Source organism: Spea bombifrons, chromosome 11 (genome assembly GCF_027358695.1).
Source record: "Spea bombifrons isolate aSpeBom1 chromosome 11, aSpeBom1.2.pri, whole genome shotgun sequence".
Taxonomy (NCBI): Eukaryota; Metazoa; Chordata; class Amphibia; order Anura; family Pelobatidae; genus Spea; species Spea bombifrons.
Genome location: NC_071097.1, coordinates 33,481,779 through 33,508,167, shown reverse-complemented (window position 1 = coordinate 33,508,167; position 26,389 = coordinate 33,481,779). Strand labels below are relative to the sequence as shown.

Genomic DNA, 26,389 nt, shown 5'->3' with positions numbered 1-26,389 from the left:
ACCGTGATATAGCAAGTAGTGCATCACATGGCAATTTGGAAAAGGTATGGAGGAACTCGCTCAAAGAGCTTGCAATCATTTTCACCAAACCCTTTAACTTGTGGAACCGCTGATGTGACTTCGCATCACCAAAGAGTAGGTCTTTCGTTCAGAATTTGTTCCATCTTAACACAAACTCAAGGATTGGTGCAATTATCCTCCGCATCTAAAACAAATGGGAGTCACCGAACCCCTTGGTATCACCGTTCTTATAAATCGTTTCGGGGGATTTCATGCCTCTTGGACATTCTCTCACGTCTCGTAGATGGTTCTGGTATTAGGGATTCTCTAAATGACAATTATTATGGATCGGCTTTAACAGAGGATTACAGAAATGTGAACATCTCCTGCAGGGTCCCATCTGTCTACGTGAGACGGTGGAAACTTCCACAAAATGCCTTTCCTCTCATTATGGGAAATGTTGGGGACCCCGGCTATGGACGTTCTCGATTACACCCCGGGGTGACCTTGTTCACAGCATTCAGGATGAGAGACATACGTTCAGCCTCAACTCACGAAAGAAAGAAAAAGAGAAAAAAAAAGTAAATTCAGGAATCTGAATTCCCTTTTTGGCCCTTTTTTCTAAGCAGTGTGCTAGTTGTTTTGCGAGCGAAAGAGTGAAACACATTAGCAGTTATCTCTAGGCATTAAAACAACAACATTGTGATAAAAACCACAAACTCGGCTAAGTGTGAAATATTTGCAGAGAATACACAGCAGATCTGATACAAAAAAAAATTAAAGATTTTTAGACGGGGGAAATGTAAGATTGGAACGTTTACGCCTTTCCTGATTCCTGATAGTTTTATCTCCCGGACAGACCCATCCTGCAGCAAGTTATCAGAAGCCATAAATCCTTTTTATATTCATTTTATCATAAAAAGATCACAAGAACGGTTATTACAGAGAATGGAACGTGACCCGCAGAACAGCTTCACACCCTACAAGGGATACAACGTAACCGCAGAGCATCACACCCTGCAAAGGAAAACAGCCAGCTCTCTGCGGTGGACCGCAGTCCCTTCTGCGTGGGGGTCCGCAGAGCGTCGCCGTCTCTTCTATGTGATGGTCTGGAGGGTATCAGAGTCCTGTCTATCCAGGGCATCATAGTCCAGTCCATGTGGTGGTTTGTGGCACCCCAGCCCTGTATATATGATGAGCACGGGAAAGGGGGTTCTATTTGCTGTTCTTTTTCTTCTGCATTCCTTTTGTTTTTGCGGGGATTTTCTTTTTCTTCTGCATTCCTTTTAGTTTTTTTGCGAGGATTTTCTTTTTCTTCTCTTTTTTGGCCGCTTTTTCCCCCTTCCCTTCACTGGGTTTGGCAGGGCTGGGGGTGGGGGTCGAGGTCGGGGTCTCTGTTGGTTGTTCTAGAATAATAATAATAATTTTTTTTTGTAAAAAATGGTAAGTATTGTGCAGGACGCATACAAAGCTAGCTGTATGCCGGGATGCCACCTAACACTGGCCTGGCAGGGCATTTACCCCCCCATGGCATGATGGCAGCACCTCATCAGCTCAAACTGCTCTCCGCCAGTGCCCCCCAGCACAGTCCGGGTGATGAGCAGTGCGACCTGCTGCATCATATAGAACTTTAATTACACTGGTTGGGGCTCAATCAATAAATGGTGTTACAAACAGCCCACGGTGAGCTCTGGCCGGGATCGCACCAATGGGATCAGGAGCCCCTAAAACGGTGCGGGTCACGGACACGGCCCGGGTGATGTCGGGAGCTGCGGGACGCGTGGCCCCGCTGACAGGCCTCCGTCACTCACCTTCGGTCGCTTTGTTTGCGGCTGGGATGGTGTTCGAGAATTTGCGGAGTTTCGCAATAAAGAACCCGTCCATGTTATGGGTGTGCGGATAGAACCGACGGGCCAGACGCAGGGACTGGTGAAACCGGCGCTCCTTAAACCTGGAACAAGATACAGAACCTCTTATACGCAAAAGTCCATCTTTCCACCTCGGCGTATTTAAAACACACATTTCTCTATAACCCATCGGCTTCTCGTTACTCAGCATATTTTAAGATGCAGAGGCCACAGCAGTCTCACCTTACAAAGCCCTCTTTTCCGAAGTCCAGGCCGGTGGGCACGAGCTTTACATTCCGTTTCTTTAAGGCATAGTCCACCACGCACTCATTCTCCTCCACCTGCCGAGTTAAAGGAACGACACTGAGACAGAACTTAAAGGGCAAACCAGAAACAGTCATAACGTAGGACCGCAAGCCTTAGGAAGAATACCACCCGCTACCATTTCTGCTGGAGGGAGGACCTGGAGGTAGTAGTTTACGGTTGGGAAATGATGGATGTTGAGTATTACGTTAAATGGCAGAACAGGCCGTCATTATTCTTGGCGGGTTACTCACCGTGATGGAGCAGGTGCAGTAGATAAGGAATCCGCCGGAGGCAGACTGGGCGTCCAAGCAATCGATGGCGCTGAGAATGAGCTCCTTTTGTATGTGGGCGCAGCGCTGGACGTCCTGTACGCTCTGTGCAAACAATACAGTCCTTTATTTTATTTCTGCCGCGCATACATCTTCCCCTTCCTCATGTATAATAAATAAGACCGGTATACATATTGCAAAAGCCCCTTGGTATTAACGCACCTTGTTGGTTTTCACAGCGGGGTCTTTGCTGATGACTCCGGTGCCGCTGCAGGGGGCATCCAGGAGAACGCGATCAAACCCACCCAGCACCTAAAACAAGAGAGCATAAAGAATTATAGAGAGGATAATGGAGCAAAACGAGGAGGGAAGCCAAAATATTATTTAACGATTACTTTTACCAACGCTGTATGACTGGTCCACGGATCCACTACCTATCTGTAAATTTATCTCACACACTTTACCAGTTCGAAGCACCGGCAGTCTTGTTCCACGAAATTCAACCAAAGGGATCCAGTTTGTCATTAAATATTGGGACGACCCAAACCAAGGGTATCTTTTTTTTGCCACAATTAACCCAGTGGTTACCCCAGCCGAATAAAAAACGACCCGCTCACCTTAGGGATCTGCCGTCCATCGTAATTGCAGATGACGGAGTTCGTAACCCCAAGTCTGTGCAGATTCCCCACCACGCTCCTGAGGCGCTCTGCGTTGACGTCGTTGGCGACGATCACACCGGTGTTCTTCATTAGCTGGGCTGAAAGCACAACCATGACATCAGTATAAAGGCAGTGATGTCAGCTTGCGACTGAAGAGCAGCTGACTTGAGAGTAGAAGCAGAGTTCATTGTACAGCGGAACGCGTTGGCTTTGAGAAAGAAACTTCCATGAACTCTTACCAATGTAGCTGGTCTTTCCGCCCGGAGCGCAGCACATATCCAGGACCCTCTCGTTCTCCTGCGGAGCCAGAGCCATGACTGGCAGCAAACTGGACCCCCCCTGTAACATGTAATGTCCAGCCAGGTATTCAGGGGTGGCACCTAGTGTACGGAGAAGAGCCAAATCACACGAGTCAAAGGAAGACCCCCTACTACACACTTATCGTACCCACCAGAAAGTCCCCAAACTCACCAACGGGAACAGACGAATCATAAATGACAAGCCCGGTTTTGGACCATTTCCCCAGCGGATCCAAATTTACTCCTCGGTTGATTAGAGCCTAGGAAGACAATTTAAATAAAATGGTATTTTAGACAAACATGGGAGAGACATACGAGATGAGAGCGTTTGCTGGAAAAAGGACACTCTTGAAGAGACTTTGGTGGGTGAGAGCGTCTCAGGCAAAAGTAACAGTAATGTTTTTGGTGCCGAGGAAAACTCCCTCAAAGAGTTTGGGTTAAAAAAATAGGTTTTTACCTGCGCTAGGTCTCTCCTGCGGGTCTTTAACGTGTTGGTCCTAATGGTGACCGGACGGTGCACTTCACAGGCCTCCAAAAAATCAACTAGCTGTGGATAGGAGGAAGAGGTGTGAATGGGGGAGAGGAGGGAATACGCAGAAGAGCATGGTTTCCACGCGCCGATACTCACCTCCGATACCGGGAACAGGTCGCTCAGGGTCTGGAGCATGTAGTCTCCATAACTGTAGTAAGTGCCGAGATCTTTCCTCAGCACAGTGAGATAATCCTGACGCGAATGGGGTCCCCCCCGCTGGCTGAAATCCTGCAGCACTCCCACCACATCCTTAATGCGTTCCTGCACCGCGGTGAGATCCGGCGCGCTGGACACTGCACGCGGCGTTAAGGGACGCAAACATGTATGCAGAGCCTCAACACGAGACAAGGACACGGGGAGATCCCGAGGAAGGCAGGAGGGACGCGGAACATGCAGAGAATGAGTAGAGGTAGGAATGGAGGAATAATACAAAGAAATAATACAGTAGGAGTATACTGTCTGTGACAGATGCCAAGGAAAAGGCAGGAATATAGGAGGAGATCTGATTGGGCAATCAAAGGATACATTCTTTCTCCAGCTCCTCGGGGGTTGGCAAGTGAAAGACTTCCTCTGAATCAGTGTTTAGCTGAATTTTTGACTCCTCTTTGTCTTTGGCTTTTTCACTGCAGGAATAAAAATTGGGATGTTGGCGACACATGGCAGCGTGCATGCGCACATGCAGGGAAATGTGGCCCTGTACAGCAGAGCTTGGCAATCAAGGTATACGAAGCGGATCTGTGTGCAGGCCCAGACGGCGGTGTGTGGACCAGAGTCTGCTGATAATGGCTGATGAGCGCATGTGAGTCTGGACAGCATTAAGACCTGTGGATTCACATAAAAAAAAAATAGAATTTGTGTTCTCACCTTTTCTGCTTCTTTCTCAACTTTGCAGAGTCTCTCTCTATTGGAAGAAGCTGGAGGGGGGAGGGAAACAGTAAGAATTTAGTAAAAAAGGAAATGAACGCTATGACGCTGTAAGGAAGCCACCAGCTTTCATGACTGATCATGGCTCCCTAGGAGTTGGCGCATGGCAGTGCCGTGCAGCACCCAGACTAGCTCAGGTGTCGGAGAGAGGCGACGCTGAACGCCACAAACGACAGGTAAGTAAAAAGCAGGAGAGAGCTTGGGGGTTTAATATCTTACATCTTCTCCTTCCTCTTCTGATGACGTTCCAAAATCATCCTGTAGATCATCACTATCTGACATAGACAGGAGTCCTGCGGTCGTCTCCTCCTCATCTCCCTCGCTCTGCTCCTTCTCCTCTTCATCGCTCTCCTCTTCTTCCTCACTCTGCTCCTTCTCCGCATTTTCTTCCCTTTCCTCCTCGCTTTGCTCTTTGTCCTCCTCTCCCTCCGTCTCCTCCTCGCTTGACATCGCTTCCTCCTTCCTCGGTCGCTTCACTGGTTTCAACCACTCGGAATTCTCATCGGTGAATCCGGGGACATTTTTCTTAGCGATGCCCGGGGCCGCACCTTAAAGAGAACACCGGGATTAAGCAAAGGCAGGGAAGGGAGACGAATAACAGGCCGGAGGCGCAGGGCAGGCTCTTACCATTCTGTTTTGCCTTCCCTTTTGCAGTAGCTGTTGTTTCCCCCGACTGCCGCCGTTTAGCTGCTCTGTAACAGAGTCAAGGAGAAAAGGAATGCGTTAATTTTATTACTAAGCGGAGCGAGCCGAGCGTCTTAATGCACATGCGCGCTCTTACCTCTTCCTACCGCGGCTGGACATGCGCTTCACTTCTGAGTCTGAGGACAGAGGGAAGCGAAATTCAAAAAGGAGTAACAGAGCTCTCATAGTGATGATCTGGATTTACACGATATAAATCCAGATCACTATATTTAACTTTCCAAGTTTTCCTTGGAGCTTTAGCACTTTTTATTTTGTCTTACCAACATGAAACTTACCCTCCGAAAGGATTTTACTCAATTCATTTTCAGCTCCTGGTTGTTTCTTGGCTTTTCGACCAGGTCCTCGGGGCACCTTTCTCAGGGGGTCCAATTTTCTACCCATGATGCACTAATTTTGTCTAATAAAATAACATGAAATGGGTCAGAAATCTAGTGCAGACGGGGTTAATGCTGTAAATGACTATTGTAGCTGGAAACAGCTGATTTTTAATGGAATCTCTTCATAGGTGTACAAAGGCCCTTTATCACTCCCATCACTCCTGTGCTCCAATGGCCCTTTATCACTCCCATCACTCCTGTGTTCCAATGGCCCTTTATCACTCCCATCACTCCTGTGCTCCAATGGCCCTTTATCACTCCCATCACTCCTGTGTTCCAATGGCCCTTTATCACTCCCATCACTCCTGTGTTCCAATGGCCCTTTATCACTCCTGTGTTCCAATGGCCCTTTATCACTCCCATCACTCCTGTGTTCCAATGGCCCTTTATCACTCCCATCACTCCTGTGTTTGCTGATCTAAGTTTAAAAGGCTAATTGTTAGAAAACCCTTTTGCAATTATGTTAGTCAGAAATGTCCTTGTTTTTCATGAAAACAGCTCAGTGACCCCAAACCTTTGAACCGTAGCGTATGAACACAAGATGCACAATAATATCAGAACACCGGCTGTATTGTAAAGCCGGAGACAAGGGGATAGAAAAGGGGGAAACTCCGAAGAGACGGCGGAACCCCCAGTAAAAGACGGGTGGGTATAAAGCCCTGACTAGTAAAGCCTGTGAGTAAAGGACCCATAAATGAGAAGACGTTACTGTTTAGGGGTCACCGCCAGTCAAAGAGTAATAAGAGAAAAAGAAATGTTAAGGGGGACACCAAGCGACTTAGTGCTGTGCTAATACACAAAAGTACATATCAGAGAAATCAGGGTACGGCCTGTACATCTCTTCTCATATACACTATATATATATATAAGGAGAGAATAATTGGAGTGGATGAAATAAATATTTGTACCAAAACTTATTTATTTATATAAAATACAGCGAGAGATATACCGATACACACAGCTCTCCGTGCACGTGAGAGACCGTAAGTGTATTAGACAGTAAGAGAGAGACAGCGAATACATGTAGCAGACAGTAAGAGACCGCAAATGCATGCAACAGACTGTTTAATGCATTTAAGTGAATGAAAAGCAATAGGATCATGCAGGGAACCAGCACCGAGTATACATTCCTTACCGGAGCTCGGACTCTTCTCTCACGTGTTACGCAGTAAGCTTCCGGCTAGGCGCACAGTGGTGACGTACTTCCCTTCCACGTTCCAGAGGCAGAGCGACTCGCACTCGAGTCACGTGGGTGTGAGTGCCGCTTTCTTTGTCGCAGGGCTCGTAGGGTTCTATTGGGTAGATCAGCCCTGGGAACGGGGGGCCCAAAATCCTACGGCAACCCCTCCCCGCCGGGTCTGGAGCTCACCCAGTATTATCCGCATTTATATAAACCCCTCTCGGCAGCACAGTAACCGAACGTGGGGGGTGGGGGAGACTGTCAGCTCCGTCGATCTGGGATGTTAGTTTTGTTTTTGTGTGGCACTGTATTGTACAGCGCTGCAGAATATGACAGCCCCATACAAGTCAAACACTAATGCACATAATCCCTCTGTGTAAATCGTAGAGGAGAGATACTGTCATAGTATATGGCCGTATCCATGGTTATAGGAATCCATGATGGGATAAAGATCCATATGTCCTGATGTAACACACATTTGTTTTCCCTTCTCCGGAGAAGGTGGTAAGAGGCTCACATTTACCTCCTCCAGTCTATGTGGAGTATGTTCTCTAGGACACAAATATTCCATTTGTTCCATTACCAACGATACGGAACACAACCAATACGGGAATAAATCTATACAGAAGCCTACAGATTGTTCACGGGACGTATGGAATGTTGACGGCGCGTTTGGAAAGAGTCAGCGCTGCCAATTGGCCTTAAGTCTCAATCGGAAAGTAGCCCAGGGCTGCGCTTAAATATTTGTTCATTGGCACATTTCACAGATTAAATAATTATAATGTACACCATGATTTCATCGGGATCAAGGAGCACTTTTGCAGAAAAACATAATAAAACAAAATAAACTTCACTAAACTATCACTAGATTCTTATTACAGAGGGCTGTTAATTTATTACGATGCCCCTGAAGGCCACCTTTGAATTGTCCTCCACCTCTTCTTTTAGAAAGCTTCCCGCAAATGCAACTTCAAATAAACTAGATTTATTCAAGGAGACCTCTTCTGACGGATTTGGGCACGGGGTAGATAGTCAGTGGCTCTGAAACCTGAGATTTTCAGGCAGCTGAAATACCTTAAAACCCCATGAAATGTAAGTAGCTGCCCTTAAGTGAGAAAAGAACGTGTCCCCCTAACCATAGACCATTTTGGTTAACCACATTAAATATTAGTTTCAGTAAACATGTCAGACGTGGGTCCAGGCTCACGCCGGCGGCTCTAGCTGATGAGCTGGGAGGAAGGAGAGAACGCGGGACGGCAGCAGTTTTGGTTTAAGAACTCTGGTTTCTTCCAGAGGTACCAAACTTTAACGGCTCTTTAAAGCACAAGAGAAACACATTTTTTCCCCCCTCTGCAAACGTAAGTCATGTTTACCGACCATAACCAAGTTTTTGATGACTGGACACCATAAAAAAACCAAAAGGCTAAACCTAACCTTGATTAAATTCTCCATGCGCTTACAGGCCACCTTAGCATCAATCATCCACACAGAGCATTACCCACCACAAAAAAAGGCTCAAAGTCTTCATTCAGAATAGTATTTTGTGTTTTATTATTATGCGACAACGCGTTCTGTATTAAAAAGGATGGAGGTAGGGTGCCCTTCCTGGGAGACACCCCTCCTGCGCCCCTCGGGCAGTTTGAGGGGATTGGAGCAAATAAAATTAGAAGACAAAAAAAACAAAAAAACAAAATAAGTATTTCCTTCTGAACTCAGAATGCAGTTTGCCCCTCCACGAAGGGTGAGTTTCTGGCCTTTGGGGAAAGTGATGTGACCCTGAACCCCAAGGGAGGGGTTAAACCCCATGTATGAAGCAGCAGCACCATATGATCTGCCCTCAGGCCTATGCAGTCACAGTTAACGCCTTACAGGTCCAGGACTGCTTAGGGACTGGGAACGTCGCTCATGTTTCCGGGGTAGGGTTCAGCTCTGCTGAGTCGGCTCCCTGGATGTGGTAGCAAGTCCTGCAACCCATGCCTGGGTTTCTGCTTCTAGTAGGGAATGTCTGGGGTGGGTGTATATACTTGGACCTCCTGACCAGAGGAGGGGGTTTGTTATTGCTGAGCCATCTGCTGTAGATAAAAGCCGCAATTAGAACCAAATAAGCAGGAGCAGGCCTGGCGACACTGAGAAAGAGGCTTTTTTTTTTTAGGTGGAGGGGATTCTATGTTGCAGATTTACCGGCTGGGGCTGCGGTTCTCCCCCTCTGCTTGCTAATCGGCTCAGGATGTTCCTTTCTGACATCTGCAACCGTACAGCCACTGGAGGGATTCGGGCAATGGTGGCCGGGAGCCTGGTGACATCTGCCTTCATGTCACTCAGCAGTTCTTCCAGCTGCTTGAGCACTGGGGATCCAAAGACACAAAGTGAGTTACACGGTAAGGACAGAGCGTAAGGTTTAAGTCTCGTCTCCATCTCTTTGCAGCGGTTTGTATTTTATTGGCCAGCGGTCAGTAGCCGGGAAAGGTTTACCTTTGTGCAGAACAGCGTTTGCTGGCTTGTTTCCCGCCATTGACTCCTTTGAGAGGTGCTGGTGACTTTCCGCTAAGCATTCGACCTCGGCAAACCTGGTATTCAGTGCCATGGAAGGGTGGGAGGGATCCTCAGACATATTGAGATACGCAGCTCGTCTAAGCTGCTCCTCTATTACAAGTGCTTGTTCCAGGAGCTAGAGAAGAAAGACGGCAAATGTTACAAAGCCTGCCTCGCTGCCACAGAAAGTGCCAAAGCAGGAAGAGAAAAAACAAACAAAAAAGCTCACTTTAAACCGCCGAGCGAGGAACTTGTTCTTGATTTCCAGAAAGTTGCCTCTGTTCACCTCTCCCTTGAAAGGTTCGTTGAGTATGGCGTACCTCACGTCGTTCTGAATGTCTTGCCAACGAGCGTAACCATGACTGACCGGCGTATAGGAAAATGGAGCTCACAGTAGTGAAGTTACAACCAAAGAAACAGCGATCCAGTCTCATACTGACCAGTACATCCCCCCCCCCAAGGACACCCAACCACCTGATTGTTTCTCTCAGCCCAAAAGTAGACGCACGAGGTGGTGAAACACCTTAACACATACCGCCAGTCACAAAACTTCACAAAAAGGAGCACAGTGCACTGCACAATAAAAGTGAAGACACCTGCTTTACCACAAACGTCACAAATCGACTTATTCTTAGCACAATAAAGGATACTTTATGATGCCGGACAGCAGCCAGTAATCATGTCTACGATGCCAGATTTCATATGTCTTTTTGGTAACAGTTGCTGCTCTTTCTTCGTTTTGCCACAAAGAGTGGAGTTCTGCGGATAGCAAGGAGTGAGTGTTAACACACAGAGAACACCGACTTGAGTGAAATCAGTCAAGTAATACTGCAGACACACGGGCTTAGAGGAGCTTGAGGTTTTCACATTCAACCCTATATATGTTTTCCTTCTTCCGCAAGTTAATCACCCAGAGCCCAAAACACAAAGGGCCACGTTACCAGTAAAGCCGCCGTCCGCGATGTTAAACATGAATCTCTGTTTTGCAGCAGTTGCCGGAGCGCGCTTGGCTTTCTCTTCAGTCGGCTCCTTCGGAGTCTCCCCATTCTGCAACGTTACTTCTTGTACATCATCTGCAGGGTAGAGCAGAGGAGGATTTGTGAGACCGGTACACAGTTTCTCAACAAAAGGAATAAAAAAAAAAAAAAAAAAAGACAAGGTACAAACCTTTCTTATCATCCAGAGTGATGACTTCATCTACTTTCTCTGGCTCTGCTGTAATGGGGATAAAGAAAATAAGAAAAGTGTATAAAGGGGATAGTAAAATGAAAGCTTGTAGCATGTTATTTAGTAACTACGTGCTCCTCACGTTTATGATCTGTCTCCATGGGTTCAGATGCTGGAGGCTTCTCCTTGCTCTCTGGCTCCTCCGGCTTCTCCTCAGCAGGAGCGACAGGAGACCGGGTCTCTGCTGCAGTCGCTGAACCCTGGGAAGGAAAAAAAATGGGGATTTTACAACAAGGTCCAGGGGGTGATTGGATAGGAGATAAGAGTACTTTACTTTGGTTAACACTCACCTCATTACTTTCTTCAGGCTTGACCTCCTTCTCTGTGTTCTCCTTAGTTGCTCCTTCCTCAGTTTTTGAGCTTTCCTCTGGAAAGAATTAGACATTGATGGGTTAATGACACAACAGAGACATTTCTTCAAAGCCTTGCATCTAATTGTATGTAAAGTATGTCCTGTCAAGCCTTTAAGGGAATAGCACTACATCTTTGTGCTGCCCTCCTAAACAGACAGTATTAGTTTGTGTCCAACCGGGATCCCCAGCCACACTAGAGACCGGGGTGTGCAGAAGTCTGCTGGGCGGACAAAATGATGCAACGTTAAAAATAAGAAAAAAGGGCTTACCGTTTGCAGGAACAGGAGCTGGTGTATTGGGTTGTGTGTCCCCTGGGGTAGATGGCGTGGGTGTTTTGGGTGATGGAGAGTCAACCTGAGCAGCTTTCTTATTCTCCTCAGCCTCTGCAAGCTCTGGCATACTCCAACGTCCATTCACGTGCTCAAACTCTTGGACCTGGAGAAACCGTGCCACGAGGGTTAACGCCAAATCCGTAGCTAAAACTACTAACACTGGCTAATGCATACATCATAGGGGGATTAAATTGTGTAACATGAGAAACTTAATAAATATTTCTAAATAGCAAATTTTCAAATGAAACCCTTACATCAACATGACAATCTTACTGGAGGTAGAAGCCCGTTACATACATGGGGGGAAAAATGTAGAATCTCACCTTCTTCCGTATGAGAGACATCACTCCAATTCTGGTTAGAACATGCTGGCGAGATAGACCTTCTCTGGGAACACCATCTGCGAAAGTCTCTGCCCCGTCGGCACCAGGTTCACAGAGATGGCGCATAAACAGGGACACGTAGGCTCTGTATACATAAACAAAAGTATATTTATTATTATATTAGATAGAAGAGTGTGAGGACAGGAGCCCGGCATTACCTCCTATGAAGCTCATTGAGAACAGAAGTAGATGGGTAAGCAGAACAAAGTTTAGCGGGGGCTGACTGTATGAAGGAGAATGGGAAGAAGGTGCAAGTCTTACTTGAACTCTTTCTCTGACTTGCCACGGAGGTCTCGTACCAGCCATTGAGTGGTGAAGGCATCCTGAGGGGGCATTCCATAGCGCATGATGGCATTCAAGAAAGCCTTCCTCTGTCGGGCATTAAATCCAAGAACCTGAGATAAAGGAGATATAAAAACCACAAAAGACATGAGGCAGCATGTTCAAGTGTTTAAATACATAAGCTGATCACAAGTTCATGAACTAGAACATACACACCCCTTACTTCAAGTACATTAAGGCGATACATAACTAGTCCAGTTCCATTTTCCACCCTCAAACAGCTATCAGACCCCCGAACCCAAAACAATCCAGGAGTTTGTACCTCAATGTTGCCACCCACACGTGCCAGGAGCGGCGGGAGAGGCTTGTCTTTGTCATTTCGCAAACCTTTTCTGTTTGGCCGACGAGCAGCTGTGAAAAGAAAGGCAAAATGGCCATGTAAGCAACGATTAGCTCCTGAAAAGAGCTCGTTAGACAAGAGTGAGTCTGCACTGTATGTACTTGGGCTGCTTACCTTCCGAGCGTTCATCGAAATCTTCATCGCCCTCCTCAGAAGCCACAGAATAATCGGACTGGTTATCAGACTGGTCATCCTGCCAATCTGCGGAGAGAAGAGATTTAAAGTAATCAGGCGCAAGACAGGAGCTAGAGGTAGGTTTATGGCATTCAATATAGAAGGATATATATACCTCGATCTTCCTGGCTCCCATCATTATAGTTGACCTGCTTGCGGATTCTTTTTCCTTTGCCCAGATTTCGAGCAAGGTCTTCCTGCTGCTGCTCATAATGGTGCCTGAGAAGCTTCTCCCAGTAATCCGGATCAACGCTCTCCTCTTGCTTAATGATCTCACGGACCACCTCTTCTTCATCCTTGAGTAGAGACCAACAATGTGAGCAAGCATTCAACCTCAAGTTTAATCATCCCAATCATTTGCCATGCCACGAAAACAACGTGACTCACCGCCATCTCCTCTTCCCGGACCACATACTGCGCCACCTTGAAGGAGCTCAGGTACTCATTCATTCCCTGGATCTCGGTGTCTTCAATTTCATCCTGGTTTCGATCCAGTAAACGAGCTATGGCCTTGTCATCGTAATGAATAACGCTTCCATCTTCACCCTCCTTGTTCTCACCACCTTAGGAACAGGTAGTTTTAATATCTTGAACAATAAATACCAATAGAGATTGTGGTTCAGGTCATCTTCCTGGATAATCCTTACCTTCTGTAGCCTCGTCTTTGAACAGCTCTTCCGTTCCGAATTTAAGAATATCGTCCAGTTCCTGCTTAGACATGGAGCCAGTCTTGGAGCCCAAGCCGGGGCGTACAACCAAGTGGGTGAGCATCATCTTCTTCTTTGCTACTTGAGTGATCCTCTCCTCCACAGACGCACGAGTCACAAACCGATAGATCATCACCTTCTTGTTTTGCCCAATACGGTGAGCTCTGCTGAAAGCCTGTAGGAAGTTTGCGTCAGAGCCGCCGCAAGACGGAAATACAGCCTTATTACAGACAGTGATGTGCCTTGTTGCTCACCTGAATGTCATTGTGTGGGTTCCAGTCAGAATCATAAATAATCACAGTATCTGCTGTGGCGAGATTAATCCCCAAACCTCCGGCACGAGTGGACAAAAGGAAACAGAACTGCTGAGCCCCAGGAGCTAGGAAATAAAGCACCCATCATTATCTCGTTCCATGTAATGAACAATTCAGATATTGTGTTAACATTTTATAAAACTCAGATTTTTTACAGCCGTTTATTTCAGGTCATTGCAGACCAGATACAAAAATTGTCCACGTTATCCCCATGTAAAAACAAGGCAGAAAAAGCAGAGATTTTATCTTGGATTTTAAACCCCTGCCCACTATCCGTATAGACTTCAGACTGACCATTAAATCGATCAATGGCTTCCTGACGCATGTTCCCAGTGATTCCACCATCTATTCTCTCGTATTTATACCCCTCGTGTTCAAGAAAGTCTTCGAGAAGGTCCAGCATCTTTGTCATCTATTTGAGTAAGAAGTATATGTAGGCAACAGAGTCCAAAATCCAAATCAAGTAATCACGAGTTTGCCAACACAGATTATATTATCACCCAATGGTGCACAATTGAGAGATTAGGGAGTGTTACAATGAGTCTAACAGGACACAAACGCATACGTCATGAACACCTGTGAATGAAGATACGCACCTGGGAGAAGATCAGCACCCTGTGTCCATCGTCCTTTAGTTTCCGCAGCATCTTCTGCAGGAGCAACAGTTTTCCAGCTCCTTTGATCAATGCATTCCCATCATACATCCCATTGGGCATCTTTGGAGCTTCCTACAGGAGGAATACAAAGCAACTCATGAGAACTGGTCTCAAAAGAGAACTAAAACCATATGTATTACCAATCCCCATGAAAGAGAAATGCGGAAAGGCGGCTAAATCGTACAGGCAAATTACTAGCGCAGTATCTACATATACCCATCCATACACTTACCATAGCAGCCACAGGGAAGAGGTAGGGGTGGTTACAGCATTTCTTAAGATCCATCACCACATTTAGGAGAGACACCTGGTTGCCACCTCCTCGTGCGTTCAGAGCCTCAAAGTTTCTTGTGAGAATGAACTTGTAATATTTCCTGAAATAAGAAACACGGTGTAAACGGATCAGACCTCAGACAGCCCTGCACTGGAGGTATCATAGTGGGCGCCATGGACAGGCAGAGAGCAGAACCTCACTCACTTCTGCATAGGACTAAGCTCCACACGCACAATCAACTCTGTCTTTGATGGCATGTTTTTGAAAACATCTGCCTTGAGCCGACGCAACATGTGAGGTCCCAGCATGTCGTGAAGCTTCTTTATCTGATCTTCCTTTGCGATATCCGCAAATTCTTCCAAGAACCCCTCAAGGTTACTAAAAAGCAGATAGAAAAAGTATTAAAAATCAATTTCACTGAGTAAAATTAAACTGGCCACCTGACAATGGGTGGACTGACCAGTATCTGTAGATATGGTGCAGATACGAGCATCTAACAGATCCAACATGAATTACCCAATTGTAATTATTGTTACAAGCTTACTTGAATCGCTCCGGTGTCAGGAAATTGAGCAAATGAAACAACTCCTCCAGGTTATTCTGGAGAGGGGTTCCTGTGAGGAGAAGCTTGTGCTGGAGGGAGTAACCATTCAAAACCCTGAAAAACTGGGGGAAAATACAGAAAAAACAATTAGATAATGAACAGCGAGCCTCCCAAAAACATGGATAATTGTGTCCGTGCATTTTTACCTTGGACTGGTTGTTCTTCAGACGATGAGCTTCATCCACAACCAGACATGCCCAGTCTATAGAGCCAAGCACGGCCATGTCAATCGTAATTAGCTCATAGGATGTCAGAAGTACGTGGAATTTCACAGACGCTTCTTTCTGTGGGATACAGAACAGTAAAAAGCTCAGCATCACATGTTTGCCCGCCGATATCCAGCCAAATCATGAAGAATTAGATCACAAACCTTCATACGGGAAGCTTTCTTGCCACCTCGGATTGCATTATCTTCAAAGGAAAACTCATTTTCTCTGATGACGGCACGGCTGTCTTTGTCTCCCACATACGTGACAACGTACATGTCAGGGGCCCACATTTCAAATTCACGCTCCCAGTTAATAATGGTGGAGAGTGGAGCACTGACTAGAAATGGACCTTTTGAATGACCCTGGAAATAATAAAAAAAAAAAAAAAACTCTGTTAGTACCATACAGGGGACACAGGTGGGGAGGGTAATGAAAAGTTTGTACACAAGAACTGCATACCCTCGGTAAAGGCAGAGTACAGATTATGTGTAATGAATGTTAGCTGAGGGCATGAGAACTCACCTCTTTATAAAGAGAGTACAGGAATACTGCTGTCTGCACAGTTTTTCCCAATCCCATTTCATCTGCCAGGATGGTATCTGTGCCTTGTGCCCATGAAAAGCGCAACCAGTTCAGACCCTCCAGCTGATACGGATGAAGTGTGCCTCCCGTGATGTCCAGATACTCAGGCTGACGATCATATTTAACTGTAGGCTAAGAGTGAAGATACAGCAAATACAATCAACTCAGTGTTTACATGGTAGGAGAGTTTAAACATGCATGGGGAAGGTATATTTCTATCTTGAATCTAAGAAGAGACCAAGGAGTGATTAAGGTTTGGGTCTTTACAGACTAGATGATCCAAATGGTTATCTACCATCAAATTATGTTTCCATGTAAAGAAACTTACATCTACGGTTGGGGTGTCAGGGGGGCGTTCAGGTCTCCTAAGTTTAACTTTCTTGATCTTTTTACCAGGACGTCCTTCATCACCACACATCAGCTCCCTGCAAGTTGAAAGAAAATGTAAGTTGCAGACGAACACACATTTCCGACACGTACGTATGAAGAGTAGGCGTCTGCCGCTCCAGGAACCCACCTGTGATTCCAGTAGCCTTGCTTGTATATGTCATAATCCTGTACATCAGCATCTTCAAGCTCCCAGGATGCCTGGTCATAAGGCAGATCCCTCCACTTGATCAAATAATGAACATTCCCCTTTTTGTCAACACTAGGCATAGAGAAAAGAGGTGCTGTTAGTATCCTATAGCAACAGAATGATCCACAGATGAGACTTTCACTGCATCCCCGTACCTGTGGTTCAAGACGCGATGAATCATAATCCATTCTGGTTTGATCCCATAACGATAGAATTTCTCCTCCATCTCAAGATATTTAGGATCTTTGTTTTTCCTCTTGCGGCTCTTTTCTTCGTCGTCACCTCCATAATAATCCCCAGCAGGAGGCTCATCCATGTCATTTTTTCTCTGGTAGTTTCGGAACATGACTTGGCAGTGAAGTTCCAGCTGCGGAAGGAAACAGGTTTGGTTACTAAAGCAGTCAGGGGGGTGATACTACAGACACAAGATGTTACTCCACGCCAAATTGTTACCTGGAGCTCTGTGACCCAGGAGCAGTGCAGATAAGACATGCTATGCCACTTAACAAAAAATTCTCGCTCTTGTCTACCCTCTAGAGGCTTGGGTGGAGGGGCACTAGGATCCGATCCTGGCGGACGTGGTACAGGAGTAGGGGGAGGAGGCTGACCCCATTTCCAGGTCAATATCTTCTGGATTTTACCCTTCAGGGAAGGGCACTGCGGAGAGAAAGATATGGGTTACACCAAGAAGCAACAGAGTCAACATGTAAGAAAATCAGCAAAGTTGATACTCACAGTACACCGTGGACACAGCCATTCTCCGTTGGGAATCTCCGGCAATGGAGGATTTAGGCAATGTATGTGGTAAGAAGAAGGACAGGTGTCGCAACAAAGCAGTTCCCCTCCGTCCTTGCAAACACGGCAGAACTCCATGTGGTGATCCTCCTCCTCTGGATCACCTGCGGCATCCTCCATGTCTTCATCACACTCAGAGTTATCCTCTTTTGCTTCCCACTGCACTCCTTCCTTCTCCTATGAGAAATAAAGCCGCATTAGCCAACAATATAGGCTACATTTCAAACTGCCAAACGCATTCTAGCCAGCCTTAATAGACAGGAGACATGACGTAGCGAGACAATTAGGAGGTACCAGAGTACACAACACAAATCATCCATCATTTCACACAAGGACAAATGAAAAACGGCTCCTTCTCTTTCAACTTACAGACAAAACGTGACAGATCACACCCTTGTGACACCCTAACAGTAAGTATACACAACTATAGAAAAGGGCTCCTGTGTTCAATTGCCCTCTGCTTTCACTTACACAGTGTGGGCAACTCCATTTTCCCTCAGGCGCTTTGTCCATGTCGGGGTCCAGACAGACCATGTGGTAAGCACGGGGACAGGTGTCACACAGGATGATCTCCCCACCTTGCTGGCAAACCTCACAGTAGTCTTGGTGATCTGTTTCATAACCATCCACTCCTCCAGCTGCCTCCTCATCACCTGTTTAAAAAAGGGACACTTTCAGGATGAGACAAGACATTTCCCTACTTGAGTAAAATACCAACGCAATTTTTACGAACCTTTCTTCTTCTTCTTGCTGGCTTTCAGTTTCTTCCGACTCCGGCTACTCTTACTGGTAGATCCATCTGAAACAGACAGGCTGTTCATGCTGCCTTCATCATAGTCAGAATCCACCTCTAGATCATCCTCTTCACTCTGGCAAAGCAAGCCGTACATTACACCAGGCTGTCACCGGGACACGTTGAAGCTATACCTTTAATAGCCTAACGTCTAAAACGCTCAAATATTCCACTTACGGAAGAACGCTTGCGTTTGGAACCAAAGCCCCCAAGCTTGATTTTCAAAGGAGCAACTTTCTTGGCTTTGGGCTTCTTAATTTCTGGAGGTTTGACAGTCTTTGGTTTCTTCCTGGCATTAGGCCCTAAGGAAAGGGAGAAAAAAACAAAAACGTTTACACATCAGGGCTGGACAATTCTGTGTAGAAGTTAGGGGGCAAACTCTCATCTCATATAGTAGCCAGCAACAGCCCCTAGCAGGGGTAGCCTGATGACCACTGACCTTTTCCTTCCTTTGTCTTAGCCTTGCGCAGGGGAACTTCAGGAACTGGTGGTGGTGGTGGGGGAGCAACCACTTCATTAGTTGCCACCATACTCTCTACTACAGCAACAGCAGCAGCAGCGGCAGCAGCCACAGAAGCGCCTGAGCTTCCCTTCAAAGGGTTATTTGTACTAAATTCTCTCCACTTGGCACCCAGGACCATCATCATCTTAGAGACAGCAATCTTTGGGTTCTTGGCTGCAATGAGAGGTCTAAAAAAAATAAAAATAAAGGCACAATGTTAATGAACTGAATAAACGTCAAAGGCAGAAATGAATGAAGAGGACAGGACATACCTGACAAATTGACTGAAAGCCTTGTAGTTAGTCAGTGTACGATAATCATCCTCTGTAAACACATGGTCGATATCCTCCATACCCCAGTCCTCCAAAAGTTGACCAGAAGACTTTGGCTCCTATAAAGAAAACAAACACTTGATACCCCTTCCTAATACAGCGATACAAGTGAACATGTGCATTGACTAACGGTTACAGAAGTGCTTTCGGTGCAGTATTAAACAAAAACGTAAGTCCTTACCATGGTTTAAGTCTCCGATTGCTCCATGTTTATGTCTCACTACAACATGTATACGACACGTACTTGACCTGTTTTTTTTGTGTGAACATTTTGTACCTGTGTGGTTTTGTACTCTGATGTTATGATCTCTCAGGTTTACGTTTGCACTGATGGCTACTGCTTTTATCATTGTGCCTTGTACCTATTTCACCTGTGCCTTACTATTGCTTTGGTATTGTGTACTGTCATATTCTACTTTCAATAAACGGAGAATTGGAAAAAAACAAAAAAAACAAAACCAAAAACGTAAGCAATGAGAACATGCATATATATAATATATATATATATCAAAACAAAAAGAAGCCTATGGTGCACTGACCTTGGAGTCATCATCATCGTCCTCTTCTTCCTCACGCTTCACCTTGGTTTTCTTCTCCTTCTTCTGCCCCAGCTTCTTCTTTTTCTTCTTGCCAGGGGTGTAATCACTGCCTTCACTGTCTGAGCGAACGTGTCCAACATCGTCCTCCCCAAAATCGTTGCCTTCTCCTGAGCTATCATCCACATCCTAGCAGATAAACAGCAAGAAATAAGTGTCTTGTTCTGTCTTATTCTACTGTATATTACCTGATGCCAAGTATCAGTAGAACCTTTAGCACTACAGGCGCAGCGGCCTCTATATTTTCGCGAAGGTAACGTGTACACTGAGGTCACCTACTTTCTGGAACCCCCCCAAAAAACTTTTCCAATCTATCCAGAACCCTCTTCACACATTCCAAATATCACCATGGCAACGTGTCATCTCTACTCCCTCTAAACCTCTGAGTCCCAAACTGACACGAATCACTTCTGCTTCTAAAGCGCACTCATCACGCAAACAAACCTTATCCTCTGCTTACAGGGAAAAGATACTCGCATTCACACATCCAACAAACCTCCTTTTTCTGTCTCTTTCCTTTGGAGGGCTTTGAATCTTTTGGCTTTTTGGGTTTCTTCTTCTTCTTTATTTTAGGCGTTTCGACTTCCGAGAGATCCTCATCAAGATCGTCATCATCTGGAAGGAAGGAAACAGAGATGCCTGTTGTCAGAAAAAGTCCACCTCTAAATATAAAACTTTGGCTTCTCCAAGACTCCCTTGCCAGAGGAGCAGAGACGTCTCCAGAGACATGACACCTGCCGTCTTCACATTGGTTAATATCTCCCTGGAAGTTTTTCACAGCGTATTTACTTTTCCAGTAGCGGCATAGAAAAGGAACTGGCCAGAGGGGCCAAATAAATGCCTTTAATGTTGAGATTAACAGACTAATCCACACACCAGGAGAAGTCAACTGGTGGGGCTACAACTAGTATTCCTGTGATTCATTCATGAAGATTGCTGAGAGTCATGGGAGTTTTGCTTTACAATACACAAACTAATGTCACTGCCTCTACCTGTTAGGCAAAGAATATTTGGATTTACCTAAAACTTTAACCCGTGTTAAAAACAAGAGCTACGTGTCCAAGACTCGGCAAGCAGCACTCTTAACCCAGGACTGTGAGACAGGAAGCGGGGAGGGATTAGTGCTCCAAGATGAGGTCCTGCTGTACAGACTTGTTGGGGGGGTGGGGGTGGGGGAATTAAAACCACAGCCGAGGGCCTGCACGGCACATTACAGTTCTGGAGCTGCTTAATACAAGAGGGAAGACCATTTGAGGTTCTACAGACAGAAATATACATTTGCCATATCAAGCCTACGGCACGGTGGACACCTTACACCGCGCACAAGACGGTGGCAGGACAGACGAGCAATATCTCAGGCCTAGAAGGGTCCAAACATTGCTCTGGCTTTTGTTCTCATACCTAGGAAAAGCAGGGAGGACAGCAGCCCACATGGGGGGAGGGGTTAATCACCGAGCAAGAGGGAGGAGACTCCCAGATACACAAATTACTGGAGAGACACAGTGGCGGACAATGATCACCCCCCCCCCCCGACATACAAGCAGGGGGCAATGATCAGCCCCCCCGACATACAAGCAGGGGGCAATGATCAGCCCCCCCGACATACAAGCGAGAGGGGCAATGATCAGCCCCCCCCGACATACAAGCGAGAGGGGCAATGATCAGCCCCCCCGACATACAAGCAGGGGGCAATGATCAGCCCCCCCCCGACATACAAGCAGGGGGCACTGATCAGCCCCCCGACATACAAGCAGGGGGCACTGATCAGCCCCCCCGACATACAAGCAGGGGGCACTGATCAGCCCCCCCGACATACAAGCAGGGGGCAATGATCAGCCCCCCGACATACAAGCGAGAGGGGCAATGATCAGCCCCCCGACATACAAGCAGGGGGCAATGATCAGCCCCCCCCCGACATACAAGCAGGGGGCAATGATCAGCCCCCCCCCTCGACATACAAGCAAGAGAGGCAATGATCATAACAGGCACCAGGGCAATCATCAGCACCCCCCGACATAACAGGCACCAAGGCAATGATCAGCACCCCCGAGATAACAGGCACCAGGGCAATGATCAGCACCCCCGAGATAACAGGCACCAGGGCAATGATCAGCACCCCCGAGATAACAGGCACCAGGGCAATGATCAGCACCCCCGAGATAACAGGCACGGGGCAATAAGACACAGGAGCGGATAATGATTAGCACCCGACATACAAGCACCAGGCAATGATCAGAACCCATCAGACACACAAACACAGGGCAACGAGCGACACAGCAGAGGAGCACACACAGAACACAGCACCGGGCCACAGAGATACACAAAGCACGTGCGCTGAATGTTCCACACGTTGTTTCTTAAATAATTGTACACACATTCATTTAGCAGAACAGCACATAGGCAGACGTTGTCGTGGGGTTGTTTTAGGGGAAGGGGCAGCTTGGAGGTGGGCTCCGGCAGCATTAGAAGGGATTAGTAGGAGCACGAGGAGGGGGCGTGCATGTTTGCCCTGCACGCCCACAATGCACACGCACGGCGGAAAGCAGGAGGGGGAGCTTTTGTTTCTTTAGGACAGGACAGTTAATGGCTGCTTTACTTTTTCTCTATGACAAGATGGCAGTACCCCAAAGGCACCACACGACCTGCCCTCTCCAGCGTGGCCCCCCACGGCCAAACGTCACCGGAGAGATGGGTGAATTTGAAGCACGTGTCACATTCAATCAAATCCAACAAGCCTATTATGTTAAGGAGGCTTCATTGACACCCCAGAAGCAGCGTCACAAAAGAGCAAGTCAACTAGCAAACGGCTGACTGCCACATGGGGGGTTTGCAGACGTTTTATACGTAACAGGAGACGACTTCTAACCGTATCCTCAGATATAAAATACCGGCCAATGTAGCAAGAGGTCGTCTGACAAAGTAACATCTTGCAGATTTAACTCCCGTAGATCATGAAATAAGGAGAGTACACATCAACCTTTACAATACCAGAGTATCTGTATCTCCTCTTCTAAAGAGGAGGGGAGCGCAGAAAGTGAAGTCCACCATCACCGATTCTGTTCCTCTCAACAAGCAAACACCAAACAACCGCCTTATTTCTGAGCACTCAGTGAGTAGCCGTTGACCGGCACAACCGCGGCCGATGCGCCAAGAGACACGACGGAAAGAAGTAACCCGTAGTCCATCGACTGATGCTTATAGGCCGATGACATAACCAAGTAACCTAAGTGCCCAACATTCACTGCCATAACTTCACGGCACGGAAAGGCCTCAAAAGACAATTTAACGAAAGCACAACCTGATTCTCCGGCCGAAGCTCCGCGACCCGGCTATTTGTACGGTAACAAGCAGATTAGTGGTACCAAGAAACTGACCAAGGGTTCCAACCCCAACATCCAAACCCAAGGAAGTGCGCCGACATCATCCATAACCCAACCATTAAAGATATACTGTATTTGTACGGGACATGACATTGTTGACGAAAGCGAGAGATTTTATGCCAAACCACAAACTGGATAGGACTGAATTAAACGCCAGCCTGATGACTTTCACCGCTTCATGCCACGTACATCACGTGCAGAAATCTCTGCCTGCTTGAAGAAGGTTGCATGCCACCCAACTCATTAAACATTTGGCTCGGACGGGATTATGCTGCAATTTTGACTGAACTGGCACGAGAGGTTGCTGTAGCATTAAAATATCTGCAGACTCACCTAAACCCAAACCAAAACGGAGGCTACCTGCCAACACCAGGCATCACGGCAGCGCTATCAGCCTCCGGATAACACAAGCCGTCACAAAATGCCATTAAAACTAAGTGATCTACTTCATAGGGAGATTATATATATATATATACACACACACACACACACACACACACATATATACATTTAGAATGTTAGACCTATATTTCATGTTATCACACAGGGAATTTCAGGAGATGCGTGGCGTCCGAACACGCTGGACACTGCCTACTTGAACACAAAAGCCACCCAGAGAAGTAATCAGCTGGTAACTCTGTAACCCCGATCCCTTCCGTTATAGAATCCGCGCATTCCATACAATAAACCGCTTCCTACCTTGGTGGTGGCTGCTGTTTAACATGACTTCAATCTCTCCTTCGCTGCCCGGCGACGAGGGCCCGAGCCCGGAAGCCATGATAAGAAGCTAGATGGCACGAGCGATGAAAGTCTTCAGTCGCTGCGTGGCGCAGGGGGAGGAGTCTGCAATGGAAAAAAAACACGTTAATATACTGAGACATATATATATGCTATACAAACGACACCATCGCACACACAAAAACAGCAGGAGCAGCCTATTGTGTACACAGCTATCCACTACAGGCACTGAGGCCTACCTGAGCTGCAAGCCTTACCCATCCCCCACCCTGTGCATGGGTGACATTTTGATTAAACATATACAGACGTGTGCGTGTATATATAGGTTTTAAAGCATAGAGACAAACAATGTGGAACTACGAGCAGATGCAGTCTGTTCATGTGCACTGGGATGTTATAAAGGAAACATGGCTGCGTACTGAGAACTTATAGGGGTTTTGTGCTAATACAAAGGGTTAATGTCACCCGTCCATGCCTTGTACTATATTCCCATATACAGTGTCTACATATAGTAACAATGCATGCCTGCTGGGGATTGAAGTGCATATATATATATACACATATACACACACATACATACATACACACACACACACACGTGTCTGTATATAGGTGTAACATTACTCTGTATATAGGTGTAACATTACTCTGTATAAGGGCTCTTATGGAAGTATATAGGCATAGTATTACTCTGCATAAGGGCTCATGTGCCTGTATATAGGCGCAGCATTACTCTGTATAAGGGCTCGTGCGTCTGTATATAGTCGCAGCATTACTCTGTATAAGGGCTCGTGCGTCTGTATATAGTCGCAGCATTACTCTGTATAAGGGCTCGTGCGTCTGTATATAGGCGCAGCATTACTCTGTATAAGGGCTCGTGCGTCTGTATATAGGCGCAGCATTACTCTGTATAAGGGCTCGTGCGTCTGTATATAGGCGCAGCATTACTCTGTATAAGGGACCGTGTCCCCGTATATAGGCGTTACATTACTCTGTATAAGGGCTCATGTGTCTGTATATAGGATTATAGGAGCAGATGCCTTTAGGAAGCGCGCGGTGAGGTATACAGCGGCGCAGTTATTCCGTGGGCTGAGGTATAGCGCCATCCGTACAATACCCCTACACAATGGCCGGGCTCAGGCCGCTTCTAACTCGTTGTGACCCGTGACCTCCGGGGGTCCCATCCGCGTACTCTCCCGTCCCCCCGAAGTCGCACTCACCTCAGACCGGTCTCTGACGGTGGGGAGGGAAGCCGCTCTCGCCGTGAATCCTCCCGCTCCTCTCTCCGGGACACCGGCAGTGATGGTGGAGTCCCCGCCCCTTCCTTGGCCCCGCCTTGTTACCTCGGCAACCAGCGCGTTACCCTGGAGACGGGCGGCCAGCCATCCCATAATAACCCCAAAGAACTGGCCATCCCATAATAACCCCCGGTCCGACATCCCATAATAACAAGAGGCAGCCTGACATCCCATAGCAACAGGAGGGAGTCTGACATCCCATAATAACCCTGACATCCCATAATAACCTGAGGGAGATTGGCAGCCCATAATAACTACTGACATCCCATAATAACAGAGCTCTGCCTGATATTCCAGAGCAAGATAAAGGAATCCCCCTTAGCATCCCATAATAATCCAGGTGCTGCTCATTACCTCAGGATTGCGCCTCATATTCTCCCAGCCCCCTCTTAGACCCCTAATACCTGTGTGACAGCTAGTTCTCTACAGACATATTTAACACCTCCAATACCTCCTGTCTCTCCATCACTTCTCCCAGCATCCCAGGTCTTTAGCCCAGACCCTTTACCTCACCAGGCCTGAGCCCAGACCCTTTACCTCACCAGGCCTGAGCCCAGACCCTTTACCTCACCAGGCCTGAGCCCAGACCCTTTACCTCACCAGGCCTGAGCCCAGACCCTTTACCTCACCAGGCCTGAGCCCAGACCTTTTACCTCACCAGGCTTGAGCCCAGACCTTTTACTACACCAGGGCAGTATTTCACCAGTAATGAGGACAGGAACACCAAAGTTTGTTCCAAGCAACCCAGGAAGAAACTGACATATTTGTCAACAGCCCAGTCAGATGTTCTCACACTGTCACCGAGTTCTCCCGGTCCATGGTGCGGAGGTGACAGCTCCATCACAAAGTGTGCCCAGCATCCAAACAGTAAGGAACTCTGCCTACTAATCTTCCTCAGGATTCCCAAGGCTCTCCCCGTTTATATATATATATATATAAATATATGTGTGTGTGTGTGTGTGTGTATAAATGTGTATATATAAATATATGCATGCATGTATAATGAGGGGTATGCATAAGCCGTTGGACTCGGCGACTCAGACTCTTCTAGGACAGGCCAGGGTTCATTTATGTTCCCCAACGCATTTCTCTAGCGATTGTGTCTAATAAACCCAGTAGCACCTGGTGGCTGCCCATAACAGTATGGGGGGTCCTGGGCTAAGAAGACTTAGGCCAACTCCAGTGCTCAAGGGCCACGAAGAGGCCTCAGGTTTTATATTTTAAGCGCAATCACCTCAGTTAAAAGTTAAT

At 46.9% G+C, this 26,389-nt stretch overlaps 2 protein-coding genes and 1 non-coding gene across 3 annotated transcripts; all 3 read right to left on the bottom strand.

The window, feature by feature from the left end:
* Positions 1 to 893: 893 nt before the first annotated feature.
* On the bottom strand, positions 894 to 7,108 carry NOP2 (NOP2 nucleolar protein). The gene is made up of 17 exons (XM_053451169.1): positions 7,054 to 7,108; positions 5,817 to 5,938; positions 5,618 to 5,657; positions 5,464 to 5,528; positions 5,056 to 5,384; positions 4,777 to 4,826; positions 4,438 to 4,535; positions 4,009 to 4,205; positions 3,838 to 3,927; positions 3,553 to 3,640; positions 3,321 to 3,461; positions 3,040 to 3,179; positions 2,645 to 2,734; positions 2,405 to 2,527; positions 2,091 to 2,188; positions 1,812 to 1,951; positions 894 to 1,406 (listed from the first exon to the last, which is right to left on the bottom strand). Exons 2-17 carry the CDS (start codon positions 5,920 to 5,922, stop codon positions 1,216 to 1,218), a joined length of 1,986 nt encoding a protein of 661 aa, XP_053307144.1. The 5' UTR covers positions 5,923 to 5,938; positions 7,054 to 7,108; the 3' UTR covers positions 894 to 1,215.
* Positions 7,109 to 8,625: 1,517 nt separating this feature from the next.
* Positions 8,626 to 25,192, bottom strand: CHD4 (chromodomain helicase DNA binding protein 4). Its single transcript, XM_053451168.1, is given in 39 exon segments — positions 8,626 to 9,170; positions 9,280 to 9,443; positions 9,571 to 9,766; positions 9,860 to 9,992; positions 10,281 to 10,389; positions 10,572 to 10,703; positions 10,798 to 10,845; positions 10,940 to 11,057; positions 11,148 to 11,224; positions 11,480 to 11,645; positions 11,866 to 12,010; positions 12,187 to 12,320; positions 12,530 to 12,618; positions 12,722 to 12,808; positions 12,897 to 13,077; positions 13,169 to 13,663; positions 13,743 to 13,867; positions 14,097 to 14,214; positions 14,399 to 14,530; positions 14,691 to 14,832; positions 14,937 to 15,110; positions 15,277 to 15,398; positions 15,483 to 15,620; positions 15,707 to 15,907; positions 16,068 to 16,259; positions 16,456 to 16,552; positions 16,645 to 16,776; positions 16,860 to 17,071; positions 17,158 to 17,361; positions 17,440 to 17,676; positions 17,971 to 18,152; positions 18,233 to 18,368; positions 18,470 to 18,594; positions 18,732 to 18,982; positions 19,067 to 19,185; positions 19,666 to 19,851; positions 20,219 to 20,337; positions 23,802 to 23,945; positions 25,061 to 25,192. Coding segments are annotated over 38 exon segments (5,715 nt in total). The 5' UTR covers positions 23,881 to 23,945; positions 25,061 to 25,192; the 3' UTR covers positions 8,626 to 9,152.
* Positions 11,305 to 11,442, bottom strand: LOC128469535 (small Cajal body-specific RNA 11). The gene has a single exon (XR_008345956.1). It is a non-coding gene; the product is annotated as a small Cajal body-specific RNA 11 (non-coding RNA).
* Positions 25,193 to 26,389: the final 1,197 nt, after the last annotated feature.

Excerpts from the sequence above, each read along its gene's own strand:
- NOP2 (XM_053451169.1), bottom strand. The coding sequence starts at position 5,922 with ATGGGTAGAAAATTGGACCCCCTGAGAAAGGTGCCCCGAGGACCTGGT. Across the intron at positions 2,735-3,039 it reads ATGGACGGCAGATCCCTAAG|GTGCTGGGTGGGTTTGATCG; the intron begins GTGAGCGGGTCG and ends CTCTTGTTTTAG. Across the intron at positions 2,528-2,644 it reads CCGCTGTGAAAACCAACAAG|AGCGTACAGGACGTCCAGCG; the intron begins GTGCGTTAATAC and ends TTGTTTGCACAG.